Genomic DNA, 13,648 nt, shown 5'->3' on the forward strand with positions numbered 1-13,648 from the left:
CTGTCTCCTGAGAAATCTGTATGTCGGTCAAGAAGCAACACTTAGAACTTAGTTCTAACACTTAGAACACTTAGGATATGGAACAACTGACTGGTTCAAAACTGGGAAAGGAGTACAGCAAGGCTGTATATTCTCACCCTGTTTATTTAACTTACATGCAGAGTACATCACGCGAAATGTCGGGCTGGACAAGTTACAAGCTGGAATCAAGACTCCCAGGAGAAATGTCAGCCACCTCAGATATGCAGATGATACCACTCTAATGGCAGAAAATGAAGAGGAACTAAAGAGCCTCTTGATGAGGGTGAGAGAGTGAAAAAGCTGGCTTAAAATCCAACATTCAAAAAACTAAGATCACGGCATCTGGTCCCATCACTTCACGGCAAATAGAAGGGGAAACAGTGGAAGCAGTGACAAATTTTCTCTTCTTGGGCTCCAAAATCACTGCAAATAGTGACTATAGCCATGAAGTTAGAAGATGTTTGCTTCTTGGAAGGAAAGCTATGACAATGCCAGGTAGCATATTTAAAAGTAAAGACATCACTTTGCTGACAAAGGTCCATATAGTCAAAGCTATGATTTTTTCCAGTAGTCATGTATGGATGTGAGAGCTGGACCATAAAGAAGGCTGAGCACTGAAGAATTGATGCTTTTGAACCCTGGTGCTGGAAAAGACTCTTGAGAGTTCCTTGGACAGCAAGGAGATCAAACCAGTCAATTCTAAAGGAAATCAACCCTGAATACTCATTGAAAAGACCTATGCTGAAGCTGAAGCTCCAATACTTTGGCCACCTGATGCGATGAGCCAATTCACTGGAAAAGCCTCCGATGCTGGGAAAGATTGAAGGCAAAAGGAGAAGGGAGCAGCAGAGGATGAGATGGTTAGATAGCATCATTGACTCAATGGACATAAGTTTGAGCAAACTCGAGAGATGGTGGAGAATAGGGAAGCCTGGCATGCTGCCATAGGTTCCAAAGAGTCAGACTTGACTTATCAACTAAAAAACAATTATCAATTCCAGACCCTTTGTTTGAACATGTAAGTTTCACTGTTCTAAGTAATGTACATATTACAAGTAAATACATAAACTTACTACATTTTCTGGTAATAGAAGTCACTCAAACAAAGGTTTTATGATCCCATATGTTTGGGAAAATCTATGTTTAACTTAAAAAGATTTCCTTTTTTCAAGACCTAGTTTAGATTCTACAAAAGGTACAACTAAGGGAGCCCTAGGAAACAGGAGTCAGGGAGTTGGGGAGAACAAGTTAAGGGAGGAGAAAATGCTAATACAAGGGTGCATTGTTGAGCCTGCGGCTGTGGACAACACAGAAGCATACTGTGCCTCAGGAATTGTGCACCCAAAGGATGGGAGGCTAGAGCATTTATTTTACAGTTATTATCCCCCAATAATTAAGAGTCAGAACAATCTGTGCTTCTACTCTACACTAAGGCACTGAAAAGGGGGATGCTCTTAGTGGGCTCCAGCAGTTTTGGAAAAAGCTGAAAAGCAGAAAAGAAGGCAGCATTTAAATGGGGATTCTGTCAGGGCTAGTCCCTCTGAGCTCACAGTATCTGACCATCACACCCGAGGACCAATGTTATGTTACACACATGAGCCACCAAAGACATCTACTATAAATTCTCTGAGTCCTTACTATGTCATTGCATACTATGAAATTATATTCAAAATTCTCTTTAAATACTGCCAACTTTTTATGAAGTTTTAAGGCTTACAATTAACATTTGCTCCACTAAAATTTTAAGGAAGGATTCAAATTTGTCTGTAAGCCTATAAATTCAAACTGTTTGCAAACTTCAATTTAATGTTTTCACTAACATTTAAGAGTCTCCAGATCCTCCAAGTATGCTGATACTGAGACTAATATGATTAATAGTATATTTAATATATAACCGAGACTAAATGCAATTGTACATACTTTTCATTTTCTTTAACAAATTTGCTGAAAAAATACTCTATGTTAAATACTACAGAGAATAATAAAGTTAATGAGCAAGCACTGGCATCAAACAAAAGGGAGAAGACATGTAATATGTGGTATTTGTTCTCATAGAGATATAAACCTGACATATTCTCTATGGTTCACGTAAGCCATTCCAGACCCAGAAGTTTTAAATCATGAATTTATTCAAGTTACCAAACCCCAGCTACTAGGTATAACACTATGTTGCATGTCTGGTGGTTACAAAGTTGAACAAAAAACATAGTTAGCCTTCAGTTACTAGAAAATTCCACTTTCCAGAATACCCAAGAAAACTTATTTTTAAAATAAATAATTTATTAAAAATAGATGTTCTGCAGCCTAACCTGAAATTAATCGTTAATAAACATTTTCTGCTGCTGTTGCTAAGTCGCTTCAGTCGTGTCCGACTCTGTGCGACCCCATAGACAGCAGCCCACCAGGATCCCCCGTCCCTGGGATTCTCCAGGCAAGAACCCTGGAGTGGGTTGCCATTTCCTTCTCCAAAACATTTTCTAGTCAGACTAAAATAATAAATGTAGAGAAGACATCAGTATTCATTTGTTCAAATACATCATTTTAAGATCAAGTTAAAGCTCTGCCAAATCTTTAAAGTCCCCTGATTGTCACATAAAATTCTAAAATAAAGTTTGCATTAACAGGACTATATTTTATTTATATTTAACTTTAAATATAATATATAATTTATTTATATTTAACTTTATTTTTAAAGTTAACTATATTTATATATAATATATAATTTATTTATATTTAACTTTAAAAGTTTAAATGTAAAGAAAGGATATTAAGCTGGTTTTAGAAAAGGCAGAGGAATCAGAGATCAAATTGCCAACATCGCTGGATCATTGAAAAAGCAAAAGAGTTCCAGAAAAACATCTATTTCTGCTTTACTGACTATGCCAAAGCCTTTGACTGTGTGGATCACAATAAACTGTGGAAAATTCTGAAAGAGATAAGAATACCAGACCACCTGACCTGCCTCTTGAGAAACCTATATGCATGCTGGTCAGGAAGCAACAGTTAGAACTGGACATGGAACAACAGACTGGTCCAAATAGGAAAAGGAGTACATCAAGGCTGTATATTGTCACCGTGCTTATTTAACTTCTATGCAGAGTACATCATGAGAAATGTTGGGCTGGAAGAAGCACAAGCTGGAATCAAGATTGCCGGGAGAAATATCAATAACCTCAGATATGCAGATGACACCACCCTTATGGCAGAAAGTGAAGAGAAAAGAAAAAGCCTCTTGATGAAAGTGAAAGAGGAGAGTGAAAAATGTGGCTTAAAGCTCAACATTCAGAAAACTAAGATCATGGCATCTGGTCCCATCACTTCATGGCAAATAGATGGGGAAAGAGTGGCTGTCTTTATTTTTGGGGGCTCCAAAATCACTGCAGATGGTGACGGCAACCATGAAATTAGAAGGCGCTTACTCCCTGGAAGGCAAGTTATGACCAATCTAGACAGCATATTAAAAAGCAGAGACATTACTTTGCCAGCAAAGGTCCGTCTGGTCAAGGATATGGTTTTTCCAGTGGTCATGTATGGATGTTAGAGTTGGACTGTGAAGAAAGCTGAGCACCGAAGAATTGATGCTTTTGAACTGTGGTGTTGGAGAAGACTCTTGAGAGTCCCTTGGACTGCAAGGAGATCCAATTGGTCCATCCTAAAGGAGATCAGTCCTGGGTGTTCATTGGAAGGACTGATGCTGAAGTTGAAACTTTAATACTTTGGCCACCTCATGTGAAGAGTTGACTCATTGGAAAAGACCCTGATGCTAGGAGGGATTGGGGGCAGGAGGAAAAGGGGACAACAGAGGATAAGATGACTGGATGGCATCACCGACTCGATGAACTTGAGTTTCAGTCAACTCCGGGAGTTGGTGATGGACAGGGAGGCCTGGCGTGCTGCGATTCATGGGTTCGCAAAGAGTTGGACACGACTGAGCAACTGAACTGAACCTTTTAAAAACACTAATTAAAAAACTAATAATTCAAAACACAAGTGATGCCAACTTAAAGTTGTGAAACCAAATTCAGCATGAAAATCAATGAATCAAATTATTCTAAAACTTGGTCCTACCTCAGGATTAAACTGTAATTATTGACTAAACTCACCTTCATAAACCTATGCCACAACTAAAGAATATTCAATATAAAAGTTACTGCCAATGAAAAGACTAACTAGGAAAAAATAGTACATTCATTAATTGATTAAAAGAGTTCCATGGAATATAAGAAGAAAAAAAAAATCAAGCGCATAGATGCAGAGAACTGACTGGTACTTCCCAAGGACAGGGAGTTGGGGAGTGGGCAAAATAGGTGACGAAGGTCTAAAGATGCAAACTTTCAGTTATTAAATAAATATGTCATAGGGATATTTTTTTAAAAAGAATTCAATTTTTAGTAATTTTGAGATTAGTTTAAGATATTATTACTTTGATTGCAATAGTCTTTTTAAGAACCAAGTATAAGAAGCTAAGAAGTTATTTCTTTTTGCTCTTACTCAATAACCTCAAGAACAGCTAGATTACAGGTCCAAACTCGAGTGAACCAATGGAATCTCTATACTGTCTCTTTAATATGGATACTATTCCTTCTTTCTGAATTAACTTCTCTCATGCCATCTAGAATAGAAAACTGCTTTCTTTCAAAACATAAAAGAATTCTCATACTCTTCAAGAGGGTTTACCTCCCTCCCACTGGATCTTCCCTGGTGGCGCAGATAGTAAAGAATCTGACTGCAATGTGGGAGACCTGGGTTCACTCCCCAGGTTGGGAAGATCCCCTGGAGAAGGGAATGGCTACCCACTCCGGTGTTCTTGCCTGGAGAATTTCAAGGACAGAGGAGCCAGGCTACAGTTCACGGGGTTGCAAAGAGTAGGTCACAACTGACCATTAAATCACGGGGTTGCAAAGAGTAGGTCACAACTGACCATTAACAGAATAAACGAAGTAAGCCAAAAAAGTCACAACCAGATGGAAACAAGTTCAGCAACCGTTACAAGACATTAAAACAAAGTGATCAGGAACAGATTATCTATAAACATAGTTAAACCACACACAGACCAGCTTTCTCAGTATTCTTGAGCTTTTGATACAGTAGCAAACCTAAAGATGGCACAAAAACATCTAAGATGTTTGATGTTGAAGCGTTCCTGAGAATCAAACAAAGGAACAACCTGAAAAACTTGCATGTGACACCTAACATGCTGCTACTAGTCATTTCTTTGATAAGGGGAAAAATCCAATATTCTAATGTGCTAAAAAGGTTGAATCTTTCATATACAATGTTATTAACAGAAACCTAAGAAGCAAAGGGGGCAAAAAAAAAAAAAAAAAACCAGATAACAAAAGCTTCAGAAATCCTAATACTGAAGAAGATACTATAGAACAGTCTAGATAGAAATTGCAGGAACCAATCTTCAATACCCTTAAATGCATCCAGGTGGTAGTTACAATGACACCTTTTATTTTTAAAGGTATGTATTTAACACAAATAATGCTTTCTATATGCCAGATACTGTTTAAGTACCTTACAAATATTAACTCATTTAACTCTAACACCAACCCATTTTGACAGATATTTTACTTTACAGATAAGGAAACTGAAGTACAGAAAGATTAAGTAACCCTCTCAAAGGTACACATCAAACCTGGCAGTCAAGTGCCAAAGTCCATGCTCCTCACCACTGTACCACCTTGCTTCTCATAATGAGTTTCTAATTTATGAACTTTCATGGATATGAACAAAGCTTTGCACTAAAGCAAAGTACACTGACTCTACTAGCCACAAACAAATGGTCTTTTGTCAGTCAAATGCAATTATTTAGCCTCTAGGTGGTGGTGATTTAGCCTCTGCAACTGCATTATTTGTTAGATTCCTGGCAGCAATTTCAACTCCGGCTGCACGATTTCACCTAGACGTTTAATTTAATTGGTCTGAAGTGGGAACTGGTCATTTATTTTTACTGCTCCCCAGATGAATCCACTGTGCAGTCATGGCTTAAAACCATGGGTTTATGGCAAGACTGTAAACTCAAAAGTCTGGTGAAATAATATACAGAGCAACTGAGGCTTGGGGCAAACCGAAGAGCCAAATTTAATTCAAAAACAAAACCCTGCATGGATAAAAGTTCACATTTATAAATATAATTTGACCCACGGTGCATTTTTTGTTTGTGGAGCACTCTCTTATTACAAACATATTTATGATGAAAAGTTAATTCAAACTGTAAAACTCTGAATACACCCTATACAAGAGATGGAAAGAATCAAGAAAAGTTAGAATCAGTATCTGTTATTCCCCTGTGAAACAACTTTACCTAAATGCATATCACCACACAGATCTCTTGTTTAGTGTAAACAAAGGATTTATGGAGAATCTTCTGGGACTTAATTTTTATGTAACTGGGAATAGGAATTTCCATATAAATAGAGGAGTTTCTGTATAAATGAGAATAGGTAATACTCAGTAATGTCCCTCTAAAGGCATGGGGTTCTAAAATAACCTGTGCAATGAGCATCAATGATTCTACATGTAAAGCACAATTAATTAGCACAGTTTACATCAGTGGTTCTCAGATGTTTAGATTTTAAAACCAGCACAAACTTCACCTCAAAAATATAGGAAATGAATATGGGGGTTGAAAAATTTTGTGAGTGAAGTTAGAGTATATTAAATAAATACAAAGACATATACAAAATTATTATCATACCAACACACACAGAGACACTTACACCACACACAACAACCTTATTAGTTCACATTTTTTGAGAAAAAAAAATTTTTATCTATACTTACTCCTGACAGTTTTAATTTAAAAAGTGGACTGATGTTAATGATATATGAACCATTTCAAAAGGCTAAATTAATCTAATATACTCATTTAAGCTATGACCATAAATTCATTACAAAAAATTTGTACTGAAAATTAAAATTTAAAAATTATGAATATGAAAAGATTAGATTCAAATCACAAGGACATACTCTACATCAGCTTCCTTCTTTTGTGTGTGTGCCCTTAAATCTACAAGGCAAGGTGCTAGGTACTAGGGACACAAAGATAAAAAGGCAGAGTCCTACTCAAGGAACTAAATTTAGTGGGAAAGACAGATAACTGAACTGGTAAGTCATAACTATTGGCTTCCCAAGTGGTTCAGTGGTAAAGAATCCACCTGCCAATGCAAGGAGATGCAGGAGTTGTGGTTTGATCCCTGGGTCGGGAAGGTTCCCCTGGAGGAGGAGATGGCAACCTGCTCTGGTATTCTTGTCCATGAAATCCCACGGACAGAGGAGCCTGGTGGGCTACAGTCCAAGAGGCCGCAAAAGAGCTAGACACGACTGAGCACGTACGCAAGTGGTAACTACAATCAAGGAACGGTAATGGCATCTTGGGAGCATAAAGGAGCATACTTATTTACTTATGTAAAACCAGTAAGACACTACTGGTATCTTCCAAGAGTCTATCCTCTTTTATACATTTTTATCACTCCATTGGGCTGTTCATCTGCCCTCAAAACTTTAACAGAGGGCTTCCAATCCTTTACTACCAAGGTATACATCCGAATTAAATCATTACCATTACCCTATGACAAGCCAACGTGCCTATCTACTCTTTTCTCCATGCCCCCATCTCAACACACACATTTCTAAACTGGCTGGAAATGGCTATTTACATTTTTCCAGGCAAGAAATCTTGGCATCATCATTGACTCTTCCCTTTACTTTCACTAAAACTGTTCACTCTGACTTTCAAAAAGTATTTGACTTATCTTTCTCTATTTTCATGAACACTACTTTTACTTCTACTATTATTAACCTTTAAAAAATAGACTGGTGTAAGAATCTCCTAGCTGATTTACTTTCATCTAGACTCATTCCCACTTCAATCTATTGTACTTTAGCTAGGTGTTCTTCAACTCCTTTGCCCACTGTATAATCTACAGTTTTAAAATAATACAGATGCCTGTGCTCCACGAAGTTCCACAGACGAAACTAATGTGGAATCAAGGTTGATATCCACTGCATTTGTTGTTATATTTTTTCCCCCCAAAATCAAAGGATCTATACAAATACTCTTGATTTTTACTGTATCTTTTAAAATGCAAAAATTTCCTAAAAAGATACCTACTACAAGGTGACTAAAAATAACAAAATCAAATAGTTACTATGTGTCCCTCACTGAGTTTATTCATGTTCCCTTTATCTTCCAGTGTTACTGATTATTACATTTTTTTCATTTTTCTTTCCCTGCTAGAAATGCAGTTCAAACTCTCCTAGCGCAACTAGGAGACTCTCCTTTCTGTGGACAGTTTTCAACTTACTCATTTGGTGATTGAGCAAAGATTCCATCACAAAAAAACAATGCTTTCATATTTTGTATCAGAATCAGAAAAGAACATGTAAAGAAAAAAAGTTAAACGTCACTTGATTAAAAAAAAAAAAAAGTAAAAGGGAATCTGTTAAAGTGTCTTGGGGTCAAAGAGTTGGTCAGTAATTTAAAGTAGTATTGAAAGCTCCCAAAAGAGAAAAAAATTAGGAAATTTCAACTAAAAACACAGTCTATTATTCTAATTTTAAAAGTAATTTCAAAACTTTGTTTCATGAAAAAATGCTAACAATACATTTATTCTTTCACTTTTAGACCTTTTGATTTTAGTTTTAAAATTATTTCTAATTCAAAGGTTTTTCCCTTCCCCCTACAATTCTCATGTTTTAGCTGTATGCTAAGGAAAAATCAATCACAAATGAGCAGCATAGCCTAAACTGCTATTGCAGCACCCTTTGTCTTAAACAAGAATAATTTGAATAATCAATAAGAATTAAACATCTAAACTAGGCTACTTAGTAGCTGACTCTTAAAATGCTGCTCACAGCTGTTAACCTTTGTAACACAATTTTTTTCCTGACTTAGTCTACAAAATCAACTTATTCTGTGTTCTTCTCTTCTGTTTCAGTATCAGTAACCTATCCTATTTATTCTAACTACTTTTAAAATATTATCACTGCTACTAGTAACACTGATTTTTTTAAATGTAGGAAAGTATAATAAAGATCAACCATTAACCTATGCTTTGAGAATATCATTGTTAACAGGTTAACATGCATTTTAATTTTTTTCTGATTGATAACCTGCACCGGTCTATGTGACAAACTGTTCTAACCTGTTTTGGCATGCAGAAAAAGTAAATTCAGAGACAATTAAATTTATGAAAACTGCTAAAGACATCCACAAAATAGGTTAAAAAAATAAAGGTTTCCATTTATATAAACTCAATCCTTTATCTATAAATGACTGACACTAGAAACACTCCTTCTCATCTCCACTGCTAAACATTTCCTGACCATTTCCTTTTGGTAACTACTTCAGATATCAGCACTGCCTGGAACACTGACCTTTATCTCCAACTCTCACTTTACTCTTCTACAAAGAGGCAAAGGATCTTTAAGTGCTGACAGAGGACAGGCAGTAAAATGGAGTAAAAAGGGGAAAAGTGTTAAAAGAAAAGAGTGCATTAAACTTAACTGCTAGTCTTCACAATTTTATCCACTACCCCCTACCCCAAGCCTGCTCATTGCCACAACAAGCATCAGTTTGGACAAATGCACTGGGAAAGGTGGAGAGAAACTTTTTTCTACTAATTTTATTTTCAATCTTATTCTTGCTTCATTTTCAATCCCACTATCAAAGAGAAGGAAAGGGAGAACTTGATTATCCAACACTACACTCATTATGCAGGACTCACTCCTGTCTTTCACTATCTAGTGAATGTTTTGCCTCTTCCTTCATTCTACCCCAATTTATTTTCTTCTGTGCTGTCACTCCAGAGGAAACCCACGCTTCACATAGCTCTAACTCAGCAAATCACACCTATCATCCCATGGACTGCCCCATTCTCATCAATTTACATCCTTTTACCCAACACAAATTCTAGGGCTACTTCCTGCTTCTCATTTTCCCTCCCACTCCAAGAACATTTGGAGACACCATTAGGCTTTGAACTGGGGGGAGAAAAAAGAACAATCATCTCATAAAATCTGTTAAAATCTCACAAAATATGTTTGGTACTAATGATGAACTATCCAAACTTCAAGCAAGTTATTTTACTATTTTTAGGACTCAGCTCACTCATGTGTAAAAACGAAGGAAGTCATTTAGATTATCACTTGAAAATCTGGCTGACAAATTTCCAAGCCCCATTGACAGGGGTTCTGAAACTGTATATCTGAGGTGGAATGGAGTATTATTTTCTAAAAGGCACACATATGAGTCTACTGTTTATTCATGTTTGGGAATCACCAAAGTTCCTTCTAGTTTAACATTCAAAGATTCTATGTTGGAATTTTCATTGTATTTTCTGATAAGAATATTGTTATAAAAGGAGTACAGTTTCCATAATTATTGGTATTACAGTACAGGCATGTTACTGATTAAATAGGCCTTTGTAACCTGACCCAGCACCATTTGTATTATTATTTTATAACCAGAGAAGACCTGCAAATGACACTATAATGACAGTAAGACCTCAAAGTAAAGCACTAAATGAGTAAAGCACTAAATTAGTAAAGCACTAATTCTTTGGTATTATTATGTGAAAAATCAGACTTTTTCAGGTGGCTTTTTCACAGATTTTTGTCAAATCACAAGTCTTGACCTACATGTCAGAAATAAAGATAGAAAGGGCATGCTTTTTAGGATCTTTTACTTTGCTAGTTCACTGATGGGGCTTTGTATATCATTAAAACCCAGAGAAGTCTAGATCATTGGTGGAATTCAGGGCATTAAACACCTAAAGAACAGTCTCATTCATATGCTTACAGACTGCCAGGACTTTACCTGCCCTAAAGCAAACTGTATCATTCACTTACGAACTACATGTATCTATCCTAGCTCTGGTAACTTCCAAATACTAATTCTCGTTATAAACAAGCATTCCCTTGGTTAATATTCAGGCTTAGACACATGCTTCAACGTGCAGGAACGAAGAAAGAATAAACAGCACTTTCTGAAGACACGATGACACAATAGTAGTATATTTAGTAGAACCTAATTTTTGAATGAATTAACAATGGATAATCAAATTATTATAAAAAGGTAAAAATGGAAAATGAATTATATGCTATTCATTTTTTTCTTTAAAAAGAGGTACTTGCTTAAGTTTGTACAAAATACACGATAAAGTGTGTCCATTTATTTCTTCATTTTTCCAAACAACACAAGAACCTACTGAATGCCATTATGTAAGTGCATTCTCTGAATATCAAGAATGATGCAATCGTTGCTATGGTAACTACTCATTTTATTGAATAAATTGTGCATTGGGGTTAAAGCATTCTTTTAAAAGCAAATTTCAATGTCTCAAAATGCCTGATAAGTCTCTATTGCTAACTATTAAACAATAACTATAGGCTATTTTTTAGGATTACTATTTAAGCAGCTATTTAAAAATCGAGCCTTGAGTTGTCAAGGGGAAAAAAACTTAAAAGTTTGAAAAATGAAACACTTCACCTACATTCAAAAGAACAAAAGACACTTAGTTTTACTCTTCCAGAGTAACTGAAAAGTGTTTGTAACTCAAAAGTAACATTATCTTAGCTATCTGTTCCTTCCCACTGTCATAATTTTGCTTCTGATCCAAGCTTAACCAAGTATAAGACAACCACTACAGGACTGCCAACTTCTTAATATGCAATTAAGCTAAAGCCAGAAGAAAGCAAAAAGATCGTTTTGATCTGTAGAAGAAATGTCTCCTGAGCACAGGAAAAAACTGGGGATTTTCACTGTCAGTTTCTTATAAAATAGCTCTGTTTAAAAAAGCCTGTATTTTAAAACACCAAGTATAACTGTAGATCCCAACTATAAACACTTCTCAGGCCTAAGCAAAAGCTACTGTGGCTTCTCTTTTGCTCAAGATCTTCCATAAGAGGGGTTCCCAGCGATGGCCTGTTTCGCGGGGTACCCTTAGGAGGCTTAGTAGTTGCATACTATTCATATCTAAAGAATATTTTGAGAATCTGCCCCAGATCTCTCTCTCTCCCGCCTAAATAAACACTAAGATTCAGCATTTAAAGAACGGGAGGGGGAGACGAGGGGTGGCAAGGATGGAGCCCCTCCCCCTTTTAACAAGGTGAAGTCCAGTCAGCTAAAAGGCCTGCTGACTTCGCAGCCCTGGAAGCCAATGCGAGGAAGCTCAGGCCCGGGCTAAACCCGCAGGAATGAGGTAGTAAGAAGGGGGTCAAACGCGGCAACAAATCAAACAGGCTGATCAAAGCGCAGGGTGGTCACTTCGCGCTTCTTCCAGTCCATCTTTCTCGAATGGATTTCTACCTGACTTCGTGTTTGAGCTGCAGGTCTCTCGTAACGATCGACCTCCACCTCCTGTGTGAGGGTCTGGGTGCTTGTGTGTGAGGTGACAACAATCTCAGCACCCAGGCTGGGGACAGGGGATGGGGGAGGTGGGGACTCGGCTCCTCCACAGGCCTGGAACTCTCCTGAAGGGCCCTCGAAGAAAAGGGGGCGGGAGGAGGGCGCCTGAAGCCGAACCGAGGACTCGACCGAGAAGGGGGCGTCCTGGCCTGGGAGAGCGGCCCTGGCAGGGGCTGACGTGCAGTTCCTCCAGGTTGTAATGGTGGCCCCTTGGGGGAGGGGAGAGGTTGACAAGGGGCCGGGGGCGACGAGGCCTCCCCTTCCCCCCGCTCCATTCGCTGTTTACCTTCCCGGTACTTCTTGCGGAGCCGCCGGTGGACGCTCTTTACCACCCCGGAGAGCTTCTCCTGCTCCAGCTTCCGCTCCTGCTCCCTAGGCGGTGGAGTGCTCGCGGGTCCGGCCCCGTGCCCGCGAGCAGCGCTTCGGCCGCCGGGCCCCGGCTCCATATCGCTGCTGCCGCCGCCGCCGCCGCCGCCCCTCGGGCCCCCGCAGACGCCCGCCTGACGGAGGAGGTGGGGAAGGAGGAGGCAGCAGCGGAGGCAGCAGCGGGAGGAGGCAGAGGAGTCAGAGCGGCTGCCTAGGAGGTGGCCACTTACTCAAACGCACAAGCTGATTGGTGAGCTCTGGAGGGCTGGGAGGAAACGGAAAAGGCCAAAGGCCAATAGACGGAGAGCGCTAGGCCGCACCCGCTTGTTTGGGAAGGCGAGCAGCTGAAGGAGGCGGGGCTTGCAGCTGAGGTTGCTGAGGCAGTGGGAGCTCTAGGCCCGACACCTCCTCTCCCTTCCCCGCCGCTCCAGGGATCCTGTGCGCAGGCGCTGTGATGAGGCCACGGGAGACGCGCTGCAAGCCATGCGCTTGCGCGACTGAGTTTGCTTAGGTTGGGCATCTTTCTACCTCCCAGCTTTCTCACGTCTTCTAGCCATTTCCCTCCTGAGAGTTACATTCTGGTGTGATGCTATCAGGGTCCTCGATCTGAGCCTCAGCTTCACCTTGTCAGTTGTTGGTTCCCTTTAGCTGCGTGGCCCTGTGAAGCGCTCAGGAGGTGACTTGGGAGCGCGAGAATTTTACATTTTAAGGAACCCAGGCATGGATGCTTTGGTGGGCACAAGAAGAGGTCTGGCTACCAAGTGCGTCCGTCCTGAGTTGTGCCGGGCTCCTTGCAACCCTATGGACTGTAGCCCGAGAGGCTCCTCTGTCCATGGAATTTTCCAG

At 39.2% G+C, this 13,648-nt stretch overlaps 1 protein-coding gene across 1 annotated transcript in view; it reads right to left on the reverse strand.

Annotated features, from left to right (window-relative positions):
• Positions 1–13,036, reverse strand: part of SAMTOR (S-adenosylmethionine sensor upstream of mTORC1) — a 78,119-nt gene extending 65,083 nt beyond the window's left edge. The window contains exon 1 of the mRNA XM_070468539.1: positions 12,723–13,036. Within this exon, the coding sequence (XP_070324640.1) occupies positions 12,723–12,882 (160 nt within the window). The 5' untranslated portion in view covers positions 12,883–13,036. The remainder of the gene's footprint in view (positions 1–12,722) is intronic.
• Positions 13,037–13,648: the final 612 nt, after the last annotated feature.

The sequence above is a fragment of the Odocoileus virginianus genome, chromosome 1 (assembly GCF_023699985.2).
Source record: "Odocoileus virginianus isolate 20LAN1187 ecotype Illinois chromosome 1, Ovbor_1.2, whole genome shotgun sequence".
In the NCBI taxonomy this organism is placed as follows: Eukaryota; Metazoa; Chordata; class Mammalia; order Artiodactyla; family Cervidae; genus Odocoileus; species Odocoileus virginianus.